Below are 18,779 nucleotides of genomic sequence, written 5' to 3' on the forward strand. Positions count from 1 at the left end.
ACATAAACATCTTTGGTTGACAGGTGAGATCCACTGACCCACAGGTTGGCAGTGTGATTCCAGCTCCCACAGATGAATGATGTCATTGTGTCCTTTTGCAAGACACTTAACCCACCTCGCCCCCAGTGTCTGTGTGTGAACGTGTGAGTGGCTCCTTCATATAAAGTGTTCAGTGCCTCAAAGGTGAAAAGTTCTAGATAAAAATGAAATATTGCCTATGCTGATTATTAATTTTAAACTATTTTTTCAGGTAGTCAGTTATTTATTTTTATTCGATTTCAGTCATTTTTATTTCACATATGTCTTCTAATAGTATTATTGAGTAACTCTATCATGTATTTACAGCAGTACACACATTATCATCACATTGAAGGGGTAGAATACCAGTGAATCCAACAGGGCTGATGTTAAAGTGTGTGAGGTTATGGAAAGTGTCGTGCCACTGTCTGCGAGTTTCAAATATTACTCTTCATTAAACGCCCTTGACTGGATCAGACTTGAGATGGAAAACATCCTCCTCCTCTGTGTGTGTCGCTCATTATAACTGGAAATGTTAAATGGGACTTTCCAAAAAGTTAAATATAGACAAAGGTTTACACAGTTTAATTCTTGTTAAGTTGTTGGTGGTTCAGTGGTTCAGAGTCCATTCACTTGATGCTTTTGGCATTGGGGGGATTTCAACAAGGGCTCGATCAGGGGTCGGCAACCTGTGGCTCCGGAGCCACATACGGCTCATTCATCCTTATACTGTGGCTCCGCATGGCTTGGAAAAATAAATTATTAAGTATATTTTATTGGCGTTAGTTCTTTTTTAAATTGTTGTTTAAATTGGAAGATTATTGTGATCTTGAAATATTAAAAGCCGGTGTACATGCCAAAACAAAACAAACACACAGACGACAGCTCACAGTCCTGTGTAAAGATGAAAGTGACTTCGTACAGTCCTGATTTGCAGACGCTGTGCAGAGGTTCAGGAGCAGAAGTCTCTGTAGCACTTCATGGATTTCAACACATTATAGTTGTTTATACAAAGTGTAAAGGTAAACAAAAACAATAGATACAGTGTTATCTTCATTTTAGATGTCAAAACGTATTTTTGACATCTAAAATGAAGATAACACTCCCCTACGAGGTGGAGGTGAGCATTTTAAACTCTGAAAAGAGAGACAGACTAAATACATGCAGAATTATTCAAAACATGCAAATGAAATAAAACACAAGTCCAAGTATAAATTTAAAGTAGAAACATCATTGCACATAATAGAGCTGCAGCCTCATGTATTTTATATATTATTAAACTTGCACAGTGTGTAAATTTAAGCCTTTTTTTTTACTAATAGCTATTTATCTTGATTCTTTAGTGCCTTTTTCTCTTCTCTATATTCTCTTACTTTTTACTGTGCGTTGCAACACTGGAAATTCTCCATTGTGGGACAAATAATGGTTATCTTATGTTATCATTATCATATTATTAAACGCTAGAAAACTGTAAAACTAACAGCCACACTGGAGTTGGTAGTCATATTAGCAGCAGTAGTAGTAGTAGTAGTAGTAGTAGTAGTAGTAGTAGTAGTAGAAGTAATAGTAAGTAATCAACTGAAATCAAAAGTATTGTGTAAATGTACAAAGAGCCAATAGACACATCTATGTGGATTACACTGTATTTTGTGTTTAGTCTCATCCAGGAGTTTCCAGTTTAAAAATATCTCGTTACAACACAATGGAGTGACCACAGACAGAAGAACAAGTCCATCACGGCACAGTGAAGGACGTCTGAGGGAAAACTGAGGGATAGTAGAGGTAGAAGAGAGGAAATGTTATTTAACTGTAGAGAAAAGTTTATATATTACGTCATAAGAGTACATTTTGAATTCAGTGTTTGATATGGTACGTATGTGCATATGTATTGAAGAAAAAACATGTTATTCTCAAATAGGATGATAATAATTAGTACAGTAAGTTACTTTAAAGGAAATTACACAAGGGGACAAAAACTAAAATAAAAGAAAACATTTGGTAAAGAAAATTCTTCAAATATTAAGACTATATTACACTGTTATAATGTTGTTTCCTCATTTTGTTTCATTCACACATTTTTAACACACAAATCCTGCACAAACACTCTGTTCCACCTTGTGATGTCATGGGGTGATACAGGAAGTGCTCCACAGTGTTTTTAAACTCCACACACCTTCACAAGAATCATGTGGATCATTTCAGCCATGGAACTGCCAATCTCTACTGAATAAAAGGTAAAATGTATCTCTTAACTTGAAAACTACCACTTCATGACATCACAAGGTGGAACAGAGCATTTTGAGGTTTGGACATACACACAAACAAATAATAAAGGGTTGCTTAAACATATGCGGTAACTCCAGGTCTGTTTTTGAGGAGGTAACATCATTATAACATGGTTTAAACCTCACAAGAGTCAGTTTTGCGTAATATAGAACCTTTAAACTAAACTGAAACTGTCATGCGAGAGAAAGAAACAACGGAAAGATGAAAGATAGAAAGAAGAAAGAGAAGAGAAATGGAGAGAGAGGAGAGGGAGAGGAGGAGAGGGAGAGGGGCAGGTGCTGCAGTGAGGACTGGGGACAGCTGCTGCTCAGAGACACAAAGACACTGTATTCAGACAACGCAACTGTCCACGTCAGTTACACAGACATTTAAGAGTTTGAACTACGAGCTTTCATTACATAAGAGGAGACAGAAATAATGAATAAATATAATGAATGTGCTTTACAATTAGATAAATTATCGTGTCTTAAAATCACTTGGGTTAAAGGCGCTGTAACTTACTTTTAGTCTTAAAAATGTGAGGAAAAATAATTTTTTTTCTGTGGTTTAATGTTATTACTCAGTTACATTATGCATTTCGAGCATCCTAATTATTTACCATGATGAGTTTATAAGCGCTAACGCTAACAGCAATGATTATGTACTGGGGAAGGACAAATTTTTACTCAAATACATGTGAAACAATTGGGCACAGGTCATTTAATGGGGTATTTCTGGGTGAGTTTTTTTGTTTTTTGTGGGTGGTCCGATGTCATTAATCTTGAAAGTACCAGGCTCAGAAAGGGTCCCCAGGCAGTAAAAAAAAAAAAAGACTCAAAAAGAAAACTTAACATTACTTCAGTGAATTCATCATTTCTGTTACTTACTAGAGAAAAACGAATTGCAAAAAGGATCAGTATCAGGAAATTAATGTAGGTCAATGTGATGTCCGCAGAAAGTATGGAAAACAACATTTAATTTGTATGTGTAGTATCTAAGGTTGTCTATTACTAATATAAGGTGAGCAGACGTCCCTATTTACCCCGAACAGTCCCAGTTTTGAGCCCTGCGTCTCCTGTCCCAGCAGATTTATTTTAAAAAAACTGTGATTTGTCCCAGTTTTATACAAGAAATTTCCCAGGTGTCTCTATTTTTGATCCCAGCCAACAGTAAAGCGGGAAATATATTGTCAGTTTTTCATTAGCTAGAACTTTGAAAATCATTTCACCCTAAACTAATACTACAACTAGTATCAAAACGACAGGGAAACTGCATTGCTGTGTCAAGGATCAGTATCAGGAAATGAATATAATTCAATGTAATGTCCCCAAAACCATTGTCAAAAGTATTGAAACTCACATACTGCTACTACTAAAACTAGTATCGAAACTAGAGATACTCATTTGACCAGATATTGCTGCTAAGAGTCACATTTACAGGACAGAAATGAACCTTTCCTGAAGCTTTAGAATGATCTTGAGCTGCATCAGAACAAGTATAAGACACATAGACTAGTATACACCCATGGACCACTATGGAACCTACTGGACACTGAACCATTTTTGCCTTTATGATGTAATGGTGCTTTGTATAGTATACAATATTATAATCTAGTTTGCAATATCTTTGTTGTGTCAAATAAGTTAAACACTATTCTGTGATCTATGTTATGTTATTTTCTTATCACAAACAGACCTGGAGTTGTGTTTTGTTTCATTCACACATGTTTAACACACAAACCTGCATGTTTAGGCTGAGTTCTTCTCTCAAACAGAAAACACTCTTTTCCATCTTGTGATGTCATGCGGTAATACAGGAAGTGCTCCACTGTGTTTTTAAACTCCACACACCTTCACTAGAATCATTTGGATAATTTCATCCCTGGAATTGCCAATCTCTACTGAACTAAAGGCAAAAGGAGCTGTTAACTTGAAAACTACCACTTCATGACATCACAAGGTGGAACTGAGCATTTTGAGCTTTGGAGATGTTACAGACTAAAAATAAAGTGTTACTCAAACATGTGTGAATGAAACAAAACACAACTCCAGCTATGTTTTTGAGGAGGTAACATTGTAACATGGCTTGTAACGCAGGTTAAAATCCATTTTGTGTAATATAAGATCTTTAATCCTAAAAAGAAAGGCTCGTCTGATGGGAGCGATGGCAGAATAAATTCAGAATACAACATTTGATTTGCAATTATATTTATTTGTTGACAAAAAGATAACTGGTTTTCACTTCAGAAGCTCCATCGCTGTGGTTTTAATATCAGGTTGGAATAAACCTTTCAAAAAAGATGGCGGCTTTCTCAGGCATGTGTCTTATTTTAGCGTAAATAGCTTAAACACTCTTCAAGTCAAAACAGGGCCATGCTAATATGTGCACACATCATCAGAGAAGAGCTCCATCTAACGGCGACAAATCGAAGCGCAAGTAAGAGCAAAAATTATTCAAAGATCCAAAAAATACCCACCATCACTTTCTCATTTGTGGAAAGGAATACTTCTTACAATGTTTGGTCAAAATAAATCTAAAAACAAAAGAATTCATTACAACTGGCAGTGCAACGCTGAAATCAAACACAACAATTAGCCTCTACAAAGGATTAAAACAAGAAAATAATAAATAAATTAAATAAACACAATTGTCTCGTTACCATGGAGAAGCAGAGATCCAGAGGTTCAGGCACACGGCGAGCTTGACCACAGTATACGTGGTTACATTTCAATCACTAGGACTTGCATTTTGAGGCAGGTTACATAAATTTTCACAAGAGAAATAGAATTATATACACACTGTAAGACATTCACTTCAGTTGACAGATTTTAAGCAGAACTCAGAAATAATTTTAGTAATAACTGTTTGTTGATGGTTAAATTCAATAAAGTATACCTTAACGGTTCATAACCCTTAAAGGCCTTGATCACAATCCTTGTAGTTTGTGCCCCTTCCTGTCTGCACTGATGCTTTAGCAGGGAGTTGGCACACACAGCACGGCAAAATAAAGAAATACTGGACTGTGAGCGGGTTCATACGAACATTTTAAGACCGAGTTGACAGTTTTTCAATACAAAGTGAACTGGAATCTGAGCCGAAAGTGCGCCCAGGCTCACTTCTTATTAGGAAGGCGGTGACTAGCAGGTTAGATATGTGCATTTATATAAACAGTCTATGGATTTTATATTGTAGTATCGCTCACTCTTGCAAAGAAATGCGGGATATTGAAAGATATTATGGTTAACCTAACAAGCTAGTAATACTTAAACTGCATAAATGTTGTTAAATCAAGGGAGCCAAAATAAAATAAATGGATATGGAGAAAGTGAAAGTAACACCAAGTGATTATTATGGACGCATTAAAAGACCTTTGCCATAGAACGCAATGTAAAAACTACTAGTGTAGGGAAAGAACAGTTAGGGATAAATTTGCTATGTGGATTATTGAGAATTTCCATTGACATAAACAGGGCACCAGTAATAAACAGGGCATGCTCTGAAAGGTAGGGGGCGCTACACAGTAACTTTATTTTGTGTTTTGTGTCTGTTTTTTGTCTGAGTTCTGCTTAAATCTCCACGGTGCAGGATAGAGCTTTGTTAGGCCTACGGATACTACTTATGTTTCATTCAATATTATATCAACAATTGTATGTACATGACATGCGTCTGTTGCTTTGTTTTCTTCTCCCTAAAATGCCCTGAAACAGCCCAGAAATGTATCGGGAGAGAAGGTCAAGAGCTATATACAAAAGGCAACCCAAGTTCACCAATCAGACATAACGCTTCCAATGTTATGTCCATTTGGTGAATTTAACAAACTAAAGTGCAAAAAATACATCTACAAAAGTGAAAAGGACTTCTATTCAGAATATTAATCTTGACTACTATACATTTTTAGGGCTGTCAAAAGTAAAATCAGATATTAGTAATCAATACTAAAACTTGTATCAAAACAAGATACTCGGGTATATACTAAAAAGTCACATTCACAGGACAGAAATGAACCTCTCCTGAAAATCTTTAGAATGAAATTGAGCTGTATCAGAATAAGTCTAAATATTGTGTTTTTTATTATCATCATGGTATTGAAATCCAAGTTTGAAATTTTAGTATCGTGACAACACTGTAAATTTTAGTCCAATGAGGTTCATCTGGTCTACTGATAAAATATATTAATAGATTATTTTTCAGACCAAGGTTTAGTTTGTTTTCATACCTGACAGTTTCAACCAGTGGAGGCAGGACAACAGCGCCATCTGCAGTCCAACTTCTTCAGGATGTCCTGCCTCCACCAGTAGGAAAACAGTGCCAAATCCTGTTTAAATCAGCTGACCGGACACAACAAAGCAACATCACGTAAACACTCTGATGAAGATGCTAGTGAGCAGTCAAAACTGTCAGGTATAAAAACTAAACCTTGGTCTGAAAAAGAAATCTATTCAAACACACTATAAATTTTACTTATAGGATGAAATTTCTAAGTCACTACACAATATTCCTTGCCTGTGAACCAGAACACACACTGTTCCAATCCTTTACGAAGATGTGAGTCTGGTCACTGATAAATCTCCTCAGGTTCAGATGGGTGTGATTGACAGGTGGACTAGCCAAGCAGGGACATGCAAGATCTGTCTGTATCAGAACAAATATGATTGCTTACGAGGGAAAAAGGCAAGGGAAAAAAATATCACAAGGACTGAGAAACATTGCAGATTGCAGAGATAAAAACCATCAAATAAAAGTTTGAAGAAAAAAAATTAAAAATCACATAAGGTTCAATGAATAATCTGATCGAAATTAATGTTATGAAGTCAAATCCTTACAACTCTTGTAGATATTTCCTGCAGTCTTATACTATATACATGTAAGAAAAAGGTCTATGTACAATGCAATGGTCACGCAAAATACTCTGCAATATTGGCTTCATATAAATAAATACGTCTGTTACATCTGAATGCCTTTATCTGTAGTAAGTTATTAAGCCACTTATTCTTTAGGTACAACTGTCCGTAATACAAATATCTAAACTAAAGCCATGATGAGAAGTTAGGCTTTAATAGTTAAATATTAGTTGATGTTCAAATTAAGATTCAAAATGGAGAACAAGTGGGTGAGCTTTGCATCGTTTCTGGTTTCTTTGGAGATGCCACTGCTTTGTCTATATTGTTCCACAGTACAGCATTAAACTTGTGAAATTCCAATGCAATAAGCATTGCCTTGCTGTAGCAGTAAAACATCTGTAATTAAACACAAGATAGCTTAGTTTAATGCCACACTCCAGGCAAGTAAAACCTTCGTCATGGACACAAGTGACAGACCCTCAGAAAAGTTAGAGTATACCTTTAAAATCTGACTTTCTTCTCCACTCTGATACTCAACTTGCCCACATCACACTATAGAATATACATTTCTGTGGCAGATGTACCTACTGAATTGGCCAGTCTTTACATGTGGCACTATAACGTTTGGCTTCAACAACACAATGTGGCAGTGTAATGCAAAATTAACCAGCTTTAAGTGCCATGTCTTCTGATGGGCGAGCGGTGAGTAAGGTGCTCATTGGGTGCTTTAAGAGCTATATATATATAGAGTACAAATAAATTTTAAGTTTTTTTTCTAGAGCAGCGGTTTTCAAACTATGGTGTGGGTGCTTTCAGTGGAACACAGAGTCTTTCGTAGTTCCAAGTCCAGGTAAAGTCTAGGTCTTGAAATAGTTCAGGTTAAGACCTGTTTTAGTCCTTGTTTGGACTTCTTGGAGGATTCCTGGTTTAGTTCCCATTTAGTTCAGACCTGGTTTTGTCTTGCTGTAGCTATGGGTTGTGCTAGTCCCGGTTTAGTCCTCACTTTGTTTTAGTGCTACGTTTGTCTTGGTAGTCCCTGCTTAGCCATTTTTAGTACTAGTCAAGTACTAGTTCAAGTTATGTCTAAACCAGGTCTAAAAAGGCCTAGTCTTGATGTGATAGTAACTTGTATGGTCATATTTTTCTTAGATCTGGATTAGTCCCGGTTTAGTTCTAGTTTAAACAGTTTTGACCTACTTTTGTCTGGTTTATACTTGGTTTTATCCAGACGCACTCCTGGTTTAGACCTGGTTTTGACCTGGCTCAGTCCTGGTTTTGACCTGGTTTTGACCTGGCTCAGATCTAGGTTAGTCCAGAATAAGTCCTTGCGTAAACATTTAAAGTTGAAGTCCGAGATACTTTATATAGTATTTATGCCTTGTTTCGTCCTCATTTAGGCCCATTTTGTCCATTTAAAATACTTGTACAGCCAAATATGTCCAAAAGTGGGCTACACTTCTAGACCACATATATTTTTATAACTTTCTGTATAATCTTACCACATCCTGGACATGGCGCGTGGAATTTATGTAACCTTTTTGCGCAGTTAAAACAAGTTAAGAGGTGTGCCGTTCTTCCGTGGATTATGTTCCCATTTCGAGGCCTTACCCTGCAAAGCTTACAAGGCTCCAACAGTGCTTCAGGCTTAACCTCCACATCCATGTCTAGGCTCTCCTGACTGTCTCCTTCCCCCACCGAGAGCTGTTGATCCCTGGGTATAGTGCACAGCCTCGGCCCTTTACCCTTGGAGCCTGGAGGTGGTAGTGGACGATCCGCAGTGGAGTGGGAGGGCAGAATTACTGGGTCGGAGACGGTTCGGCTACAATCCGGTACGTCAATGCCAGCGTCGCTGTCGTAATCTTCATCGTCGTGGGCTGAGAGAGAAGAGGTGGATGCTGGGATGTCGGGTACAGAGAGGGAGTGGGCGAGGCGGGGGACGTCCTTGTACCAGTTTTTGCGGAGGGCCCAACAGCGGACGCAGTATTTCTGATGTGGTGTGTTGAACTTGCGACATTCGGAGCACTGCCAGGCGTCCTGATGTAGGAGAGAGGAGTCATTAATGACAGAGAAAAATATGAAACTCCTATTAATCAATCACACTTCAAATTGTCTGAGTAATCCCTCAGTTGTCAATTCATTTTTTTCTTATTAAAAATAAAATTGAATTTCCGTGTTAACTGAAAAACCATATTCAAGACAACACTTTTACAATCTTTTGAGTTGAATAGCAATTATTTAAAAGTGTGTGGTTTGGAGCACAGTTATGATTTTGGAAGAAGAAATTTGGCTGACAGAGCACTGGCTGTGAATCTCTCAATTCAAATCTCCAAACTGATCACTGACAATTTGAAACTCCACCTCAATTTGATTAAAACTTCATAACTGCACAATCTGAATATCAGTATCCATGTTATAATACTAATACTACACACTGTTCCAAGACAAACCTGTGTGGAGATCTCTGTGTCAGTGTCATCACTCAGACATTGGGAGTCGTCCTCTGGGTCCTCCTCCATCTGTGTGTGAGGAAGAGAATTCAATTTAACGCAATTCAAGAAGCAACTGTAAAGGTCCTATATTACGCAAAATGGACTCTTGTGAGCTTTAAGACCAGGAGTTGTGTGCAGTAGTTTAACTTAACAGCTATTTTTTTACCTGTAATTCAGTAGAGATAGTAAACATCCAAATTATTCTAGAGAAGGTGTATGGAGTTTAAAAACATAGTGAAGCATGTCTTGTACTATCACATGACATCATAAGGTAGGACAGATTTCTTTCTGTTTAAGAGAAAAACTAAACATATGCGAATGAAACAAAACACAACTCCAGGTCTGTTTGTGATAAGAAAACAGTGTAATATGGGCCCTTTAAGTATTGAGCAAATTAAACTTAAAATAAAACTTGGATAAAACAAGCAAAGAGCAGGAGAGAGCGAATAGATCGTGACACAGGGCAGTGAACAAGAAACACTTTTGCTAAAGAGACACTATGGAAAACATTTTAACAGGGATGAAAAGAAAGGCGGAGATAGACGGAGGTAAAGTCACACGAAAAGTAAGACGAGGAAGTCTGATGAAGCATATTTAGCACTTGGCTTCACCGTGACTCCGGTGGGACACGTGGACAGACCGGTGTCTGCTGTGGCAGTGGACAGTATGAAGCCAAATAAGTTAAAGCGCCACCTCATTACACCTCAGTCACGCTGATAAGACGCTGGAGTTTTTTCAGCATAAACGTGCCAAATATTAACAACAATCATCCCGCTTTGTAAATGTCACTTAAAGCAGCAAGCACTGAGCATCATGTAAGGTGGCGTACCAAATTGCTAAATTACTTGTTTTAATTTGATATTAATTTAATTTTAATGAATTATTTTGATATTTATTTAATTTTAATTTATTCATTTGATGTTTATTTAATTTTGTTTTATTTTTATTTGATATTTAATTAAATTTCATTATATCATTTCATTTCTTTTATTTTTTCGGGGGGGGGGGGGCTGCAGATTACACTAGCAAGTAGAGGATTTTTTTTTCTTTATTTATGCAGAATTTTCTACAGGACACTGCTGACACTATTTTGAGTTTAGCGTAAATAATCTGTACCTCCTTGTGTTCCTTATCGTCCCGGGCAACCTCCTCATCGTCTGGGGGAGGGTCTGTATCTCCACTGTTCTCCTCCAGCGCCGCCTCCTTCATCTCCACACTGCGCTGCTCGCTCTCCGCCTCCGTCAGGAACCAGAGGTCGTCTGTTGTGTCCGAGACAATTGCTGTGTCCTCCTCCTGAGCAGGAGACAGCTACAAGTCAAACAACAGTCAGTCTTTCATATCATTTATTCATATTTTATTCATGTATAAGCCTGAAGGACATTAGAACCGAGTATAGAGCAGAGGAAAGAAAGTTCACTTAAGGACTGGGGAAAATATATATATGTACATACACAATTTTCTCAAACTTTCTCAATATCTTCCTGGTCCTGGTTTTAACCTGTCATGATAATTACTATATGGACTATTTTTAAATATTCGTTGAAAATGTATTTGTTTGCACTGGCTTTTAGCATGAGCTGAGTGGTGAGTCTTGTATTGTATTTGTTGTGTTCTATTGTATTTTTGCATGTTTTGTTTTATAAGATTGCACTTTATATTGTACAGGACTTTGAGCAGCGATGGTTGGTTTTATATTTGCTTTATAAATAAATCTGACTTGACTTATCGTTCAATATATGAAATTTTGAACAATATTTTTGGGGGCCAATATTATCTTGTGTGCATTTTCTTTGGACTAATGGAAGATTTTTGGTTATTTTTTTGGCTATATGAAAAGATTTCAGTCATAAGAGGTTGAATTAATAACTTCTATGACCAATTTCAATTACAAACTAAATACGAAAGTGTTTCATTCTGCTGTTTATTTATTGCAGCTTATGTTTTTTTTAAAACAATATTGTACATTTGGAACAGTTTTTGTGGTTTAAATCTGCTCTTTGGTTTTTGTGTCACTGGCATAAATTATTTTCAATATTATTGTTTATCGTCTATATTTACTTCAGCGATATATCATCAAAATATGTTATTGTGACAGGCCTAGCTTTGACTATTCAAGAATAAAAAATTTTTTCCAATAGAATAAAACTATTTGTAAATGTAAAGTAATAAAATCATCTCACAACACCTCCACATGTTTTATTTTAGTTTATTTAAAACAAATTAAAATGGCTTACTATATTAATTTCATGAACATATGAGTGAAAATCAAATTTAAAAATAAAACATGACACATTTTTAGACACCCCCACTAATCACTAAAGGACCATAGGAAGCCATGTTAATTTGAATATTGACCCTATACACACTTCTGAAACCCCTCTCACCTGGTTAGTGTGAATGTCCGTGGACCCGTTGCTCCGTCTGCTGTAGTTGTTCCGGAGATTACCCAGAAACCACCAGGGCAGCCCGGACAGGTCCCACTCGTCTAGAGACACATCCAGTTTGGGTCGTTTACAGGCAGAGCGAGGGAGGCCGTCACATGAGTCTGAAAAGAGAGGGAGAGCTCAGGATATGTGGTTAAGAAATGGTATTACAAACCAACCCCGTTATATTAACCTCATATTAGTATTTTATCATGATACTCTGGCGAGGCTGGTGTTACTGTAAAGTTGGAACAGAGATCGGGAACATATTTATAATCATATACTGTGCTTCTATATTTAAAAATGTAGTCTCCATATAGATATTTTATAGTAAGTGGTAAAAATGAGTGATCCGCTGCTTCTTGTCAAAGCTAAGTAGCCCATACCATCCAGGGCTTAAATAACAAACGTGAATAATTAAAAGTCCTTTATTACAGGTGGGACTACTTGTACTTCAGAATGCGTTATTGTGACAGGCCAGTGAGCCTTGTTTTTAAAAATTAAAGGCCAATATATTGCTTAAGAAAATATACACGATAACGATAATACGGAAAACTGTTTTTGCCACTGACACAAAAACCCTAAAGCAGAATTATTCTCAAAAAACTATTCTGAATGTATAATATTGTTGGAAAAATAAAAATGCATTTGTAATGAGTGACAGAAGCTCAAATCTGGCTGTATTGCCAAAAAATTACCCAAAAATGTTACACTAGCGCAGAGAAATAGTATCCAAGACAACTATTGACCCCAAAACATTATTGTTGCATCTATCTGATCATGGTCAATGGTATAAAATGATGTTTGGATTTTCTTTTGAACTTGACAACCTTTCTCAAAGCGCTACGGTGGGCCATTATTTATTCACTCTCAACTCTGCGGTGGTAAAGTCCCTCTAGAGCCACAACTGCCCTGGGTCAGACTGAATGGTTCTTATGACAGATCAACTTCACGCTGTAGGGAGCGAGACGAACACAAAACTCACCATCATCTGGGTCCCGCGGGCGCCGCTGGGAGGGGGTCTGCAGGAGAGGACCCTCTGCTTTGACCACACCCCCACAGCCCTAAACAGGAAGTAAACAGGAAGTAGAAAGACACAATCAGGAACTGAGCCAGGACTGGGCACTCGGACCAAACACTGCTCCTGTTACAGACCGCCTTTAAATACGATCATGATTCTGAGGATCCAGAGGGAGGGATTTGAGGAGAGGGCAGATGGGGAGGGGAAATAACTTATTTAGTCAAAAAATTGTTGATGACAAAAATATTAAGACTGAAAATCAGCACCAATACTTACTATTAGTGCTTAGGAAGTACAAAAAATCTTCCAGAAAATGTGCACACACGTTATAAGAAATATTTACTAATATAACTAAAGGGTAATCAGTGTATTAACTTTCCATATATTTAAATTCATATCCAGACTTAGCGTAGAAGTTCCAGTGAATTCTATCCATGGGTTTTAGAGAGATAAAAATCCAGCACTGACTCCATAGAAATTCAAAACAATATATCTTTTGAATGAGCAAAACGTCCTCAAAATGTCACCTATAAACAGAACCCATGAATAAAACCAAAGGAAATCTATTCAAAGCAGATTCACAGCATACTGAAAACATGCAAATTTGTAGGTGAAAATTCTATACAAAAACAGAACTGTTATTGTAATATAGTTAGGAAACTCAAAGCTAATTGAATATCTTTTTCATGATTGCTGTAGTCTGGTTTACAGGGTGAGGCAGGACCACAGGGGCAGGTGAGAGGTTTGGGGCAGTTGTATTAGGTCTGGGGCTTTAGTCTGAACCTGGAGCAGCGGAGGGTCCGGCTGAATCAGAGAAGGAGACTCTGGGACAGACAGAGACAGAGACTCTGCCCCCCGCACCACCTCGCATCACCACAGGGCGGCACTCAGCAGGGCGGGGCTGTACAGAGACGGTGCAGCTCTGTACAAGAGAGACAAGAGACAGCAGCCCACAGCCTCCAGCTCCACACACAAGAGGACAGCCTACACTTACACTAAAGAAATTATATCTAGAGAAAATTACTTTAAAAAGGTCCCGTGTAAATATTCTGGTGGAGTAGCTATCACCTGCTTATCCAGGCAAAGCAATATGATCTCCAAGGAGATAATCAGTTGGCTTACCCTCCACCAAAAAAGTTACATAGTGCACCTTTGAATAAGGTTATCTGATCCTGGACATAGCTTTCACAATTTGTCAAAGAAAAATAATAAACTCTTGGGACTCAAAACTAGAAGGGCCAAAATAAGCACACACACGAGTCCTCAATTAGGCGTACTGTTATTTTAAGATGATATTGCTTAAGTACAAAACAAAAATCTTTTGATAAACTCTTAGAAGCACAAATTATGCTAAATGCAAATACAAATTTGCCAAACGTCAATTATTGCTATTCACCACTGCTTCCATTTATACTTTGTGTTGGAATGAATTAGACTACAATTTATATAATTTTAGTTTACTTATATCCTTACATATTCAGTTTTTGTTTTGTTTTTTTTCATTTAACAATGAATGGCTATTGGCCATTAACTGCAATCTGTCATGTTTAAAATACATAAAACTTTATAAAATTTACTGTTCTAACCAAGTAAAAATACTGACTACACATGACAAAAGCAAAAGTAAAAACAAAACTTTGAACTTTCACCTTAAAGGAAGCAGATTAAGCACTGTTATGTTCCAAACCCCAAACATCATAGCTCTTTCGCAATAGCTGTAGTTTATAGCCTGGTTAACCATAGCTGCAGTTTATAGCACTAGCTCTGTTGGTCCTCTCGTGTGTGTTGGAGACAGGAGAGGCTCTTGGGGCTCTGTTTCTCCGAGCACCATGTTCGTTTTACCTGACCACGGTCCTCCACTCCGCCCCCTACACACTCGCGGCGCACAGACTCATTCTCAGCAGCGTCTGCATTTAGGACGAGACAGTAACAGAAAGAGCACAACCCCTCCCTTTAATACAACAGTGCACACTCTATGGGCTAACTGTGACCCCTCCCAAACATATTTGAGGAATGAAAAGCATTAAAAACTATATCCATTTTGACATTTCAACTTACTGTGGTGGAAAAGATATCTTCGCTTCTTCTAGTCCCTATTCTATCTTACCCGTATTTACAGAGTGGGAAATGTTGCATTAAAAGCGTTAAAGGTACATACCTAGTACTACCAAGTACTTCTTCAGCATTTCGTACACAGGGCTGTAAATGAGAAATGTTGATTAGTAGCTAAATAAAAGTGAAATTCATTGTGATTGCTAGCTGTAAATTTGGGGTTCTGTATCATAAATATCAAAGCAAAAAAAATGTGTTTAGTACTGTGCATCTTTTATTGTTATACTTCAACATTTCTTATTTTGTGACATCTGAAGATTAATTACTAGTAACCTTCTGAGATAGGCTTCAGTGACACAGCAAATGAAGGAATGTTTGATTATGTTTTATGTTTTATAAATCTATAACTTAAGAATACTACTACAAATACTGCTTTTCATGGTCAAGTTGTTAAAATGTGCACCTTGGGTTTTTGACGGAGAAGCTCTCAACCTCCAGCAGTTCTCCCAGAGGGTCGTCCTGACAGTGGACGATGTGTTGCCGCTGTTTGTCATACAGCTGTTTCCCCATGATGTACTGGCCCAGGTAATGCATCACCTGAACAAAGGACAGGGACGTTATACTTTCAAGTGTCCACTGTATTGTGCACATGGGTCATCGGGTTATAGAGACAATACAAGGAATCACACCGTTTCCTTAGATTTGGACTATGATGGCACGAATACTTTCTATATTCACACTTTTCTTTCATAGAATTTGTGTTTAAATGTCATTTATTGCCTATATTTCATATTTGAGCTTTGTTTTTGAACAGTGTAGTTACTTTTTATGTTATATAAAAGGAACAAAGTGAGATTTTATTATGGCAAAGTCTAACCCATGTTCTTTTTAGACTATGAGGGGCCACTGTAGCCTTTTCTTTAATATATTCAAAATCTAATTAATTAGATCAGTTGAAAATTTAAACAGATTTTTTACTGGTTACATTCTCAAAAACAAATTAACCTAAGCATTACAATATCCAGTTTGACCAAATGCTTTCTAAGGGTTTGGTGAATGTCCTTTATTAGTTTCTGGACTAGTTCCCTCTAATTTAACAGAATGGTATGTAACTGGCTTTCATTCCATGACTGTTATGACACCTCTAAACTAGGCCAATTACTGCATGTTAAGTACTAAAAATTGGCAATATATTACTAGCAATTAGTGAATCACAAAGTCCTGTCTGCAGACCTGTAATCCTTCCTGGGGTTTTATCAATAAAATCTCCTAATCCTGTAGACATTTAGATTTAATCTGAAATGGGGGGGGGGGGGGGGGGCAGAGGAGTGCAATTAGTAGGACACAATTCTTATTATGACGTTTTTTAAATATTTAACTAACCTCTTTCAAAGTGAAGATTTCTTCCTGTGCTCCAGCGACACGCAGGATCTGGAGGAGCGGAGCTTTAGGCTGCACCTGCAAAGTGAAGAATTATTAACCCTCCACTCCAAACACTAAATACTACATTTGTAATTTGATGCATACCTGATTGCCCTCTCCAGGTAAAGTCCTGCATGATGAGGCTGGTGCAGGAAGCTGCGTGGCTAGGGAACTCATAGTACCCCAAAAAAGTCTAGAAAGGATCAGGCAACTGTCACATTTCAGAAGAATGCCATTTTACGCACGTGTTAACCAACGTCGCACGCGTGGCCACATTACCGACCCATTAATTATTTGGTCATCTAACCATACAATTGGCAATGTGCAAACTTAGCTTTACACAAATTAGTTAAACACGTGCATACAACAGGACACATAGCGGATAAACAATAGCGTATTATGTTCCCTTATGGAGAGCATGTCCCAGAGCGCACACGTAAATAAAGACACATCTTTTACGCTAAAGCTTTTTGCGAGGCCAAATTCATAACATAAAGCTAGCACACACAACGACTAATTTATTTAATAAACTCTATGTATATTGCCTTATGAATGTGCCTCGGGCAGCTTTATTCAATTAGCTAAAAATTATAAGTTATCAAACGTGACAGTTGAAGAGGCTAACAGGCTAACATTAGCGAAGCAACGAGCTAGCAATGACATAAAGTATAAGTTTTCCATAATGGAGACGTAGCCTTACCGTAATGTCGTGATTCGCTACATCGTTGCACTAATTAATACTTCATATAGTTTAAATATTACATAAATAAGTGTAAAACACAAACTAGTAAATTTGTAGTCCTGAAGTGCTAATGACAGCTAGCTTCAAATTCAAAAAAGAAACTTCCGGGAGAGTAGAGAGAGGAGCGCCACCTGCTGCTGATTTTTGCATCACGAACACGGGACTAGACTGGTTTTAATAAAATAAAATAGGAAAAACTTATATATATATATATATATATATATATATGCAGCCAACATTTGTAAAATATGTTTTTAAATTTTTATTAAAGGCCTATATATTTTTAATTAATATTCAAAATGGCTATATACTAATATTTCTAGAAGCCTACAGCAGTGAAGCAATAAGAACAATTTAATGTTTTTATGTCAACTCTCATTTTGTATGCAATAGCTTTTTTGACAATAGTGATACTGGAGAGTACAATTTTATTCAGCCTACTGTAGTTTTGTGTATTGAAAAGTGATTTCAATACACAAAGTACAATATGCAAAAAAATAACTGCAGTCTAATTATTCCATTATAGGCCTATTATTTAGCTAAGACAATGGATCACAGTCCTCACTATTCATTGGAAACACTGCTGCGTACTGCCTATGAAGTAAGGCATTTAACATATTTGAGTGAGTTTTTCTTCAATACAAAATTTTACATAATTTTAGCTCTATGTAAATGTAGAAAAGGCACTGGTTACATTAACATGAAAATGAATATTCAATAATTTTGAGTTGTCTATTTAGGTTGAAGCAAGTTTTACAAATGAGTCACAGACTTTGGTCGTCAAAAAGATGTATTATTCTGATTAAATATCTCCATTCAGTAACACTGTGTTGTAAAACTTTTTAATGCAGAGAAGTTCACCTCAGGTCCCACATTTTAACAAAGGAGTGAACCAGGAAAGAAATGAAAGACAAAAACTCATGGCCCCTATTTTTCAAAATAAAAATTAACAAGATAAAAGTCTGCCAAGATAAGAATGAACAGATGCAACCTTTTCACAGATCTGTAGTTACAGTGCAAACATCTCTCTATTCAGCAAAAATGGTTGAAAACAGAAATCCACCGAACATCCTTGAGAATATGACCAGCTTATCACGATAGCTTATTTTACTGGGAGTATTGTCTTTAATAGAGGAGTAATTGCAAGTCCAAAATGAGTAGTTTGTGAAAGCCCAGAACTCACATGAACTCCCATTTAATGAAAAGAAGAGTGTCCAGTTGTAGGCCTCTGTGACCCTCCAGGACATCATAATTTGGAGTATTTATTGAGAGACCTCCAAGACATTACAAAACACTGACTTAAAATACCTGCATATTCCATGACTGAAATATTTGTAAGTTTTTACAAAAGAGGAATCCAAAGCCCACATAACAAATGAAAACATGAAAAAATGAGCAGTTACATAGCAAAAGAAACGTGTTGAAGAATAAATGCGTTTCATCACTCCACTAAGTAGCAAAACATATTCACTCTTAAAACGTTTTGTCCAGTTAATATAAAACTTG

The 18,779-nt window shown here is 37.0% G+C and overlaps 1 protein-coding gene across 2 annotated transcripts; it reads right to left on the bottom strand.

Annotated features, from left to right (window-relative positions):
• Nucleotides 1-4,800: 4,800 nt before the first annotated feature.
• Nucleotides 4,801-17,380, bottom strand: mdm4 (MDM4 regulator of p53). Of its 2 annotated transcripts, none has more exons than XM_033966119.2 (11): nt 17,232-17,380; nt 16,637-16,724; nt 16,493-16,567; nt 15,573-15,706; nt 15,216-15,256; nt 14,900-14,964; nt 13,022-13,100; nt 11,998-12,158; nt 10,730-10,921; nt 9,572-9,640; nt 4,801-9,158 (listed from the first exon to the last, which is right to left on the bottom strand). In XM_033966119.2, exons 2-11 carry the CDS (start codon nt 16,706-16,708, stop codon nt 8,583-8,585), a joined length of 1,464 nt encoding a protein of 487 aa, XP_033822010.1. In that variant the 5' UTR covers nt 16,709-16,724; nt 17,232-17,380; the 3' UTR covers nt 4,801-8,582. The 2 variants fall into 2 exon arrangements, with proteins under 2 accessions (XP_033822010.1, XP_033822011.1); XM_033966120.2 differs by having other exon boundaries at nt 10,730-10,906; nt 17,232-17,379.
• Between the last annotated feature and the right edge of the window lie 1,399 nt (nt 17,381-18,779).

The sequence above is a fragment of the Periophthalmus magnuspinnatus genome, chromosome 5 (genome assembly GCF_009829125.3).
Source record: "Periophthalmus magnuspinnatus isolate fPerMag1 chromosome 5, fPerMag1.2.pri, whole genome shotgun sequence".
NCBI classification, from domain to species: domain Eukaryota; kingdom Metazoa; phylum Chordata; class Actinopteri; order Gobiiformes; family Gobiidae; genus Periophthalmus; species Periophthalmus magnuspinnatus.

Excerpts from the sequence above, each read along its gene's own strand:
- mdm4 (XM_033966119.2), bottom strand. The coding sequence starts at position 16,708 with ATGAGTTCCCTAGCCACGCAGCTTCCTGCACCAGCCTCATCATGCAGG. Across the intron at positions 16,568-16,636 it reads TACCTGGAGAGGGCAATCAG|GTGCAGCCTAAAGCTCCGCT; the intron begins GTATGCATCAAA and ends TTCACTTTGCAG. Across the intron at positions 10,922-11,997 it reads CGGACATTCACACTAACCAG|CTGTCTCCTGCTCAGGAGGA; the intron begins GTGAGAGGGGTT and ends TTTGACTTGTAG.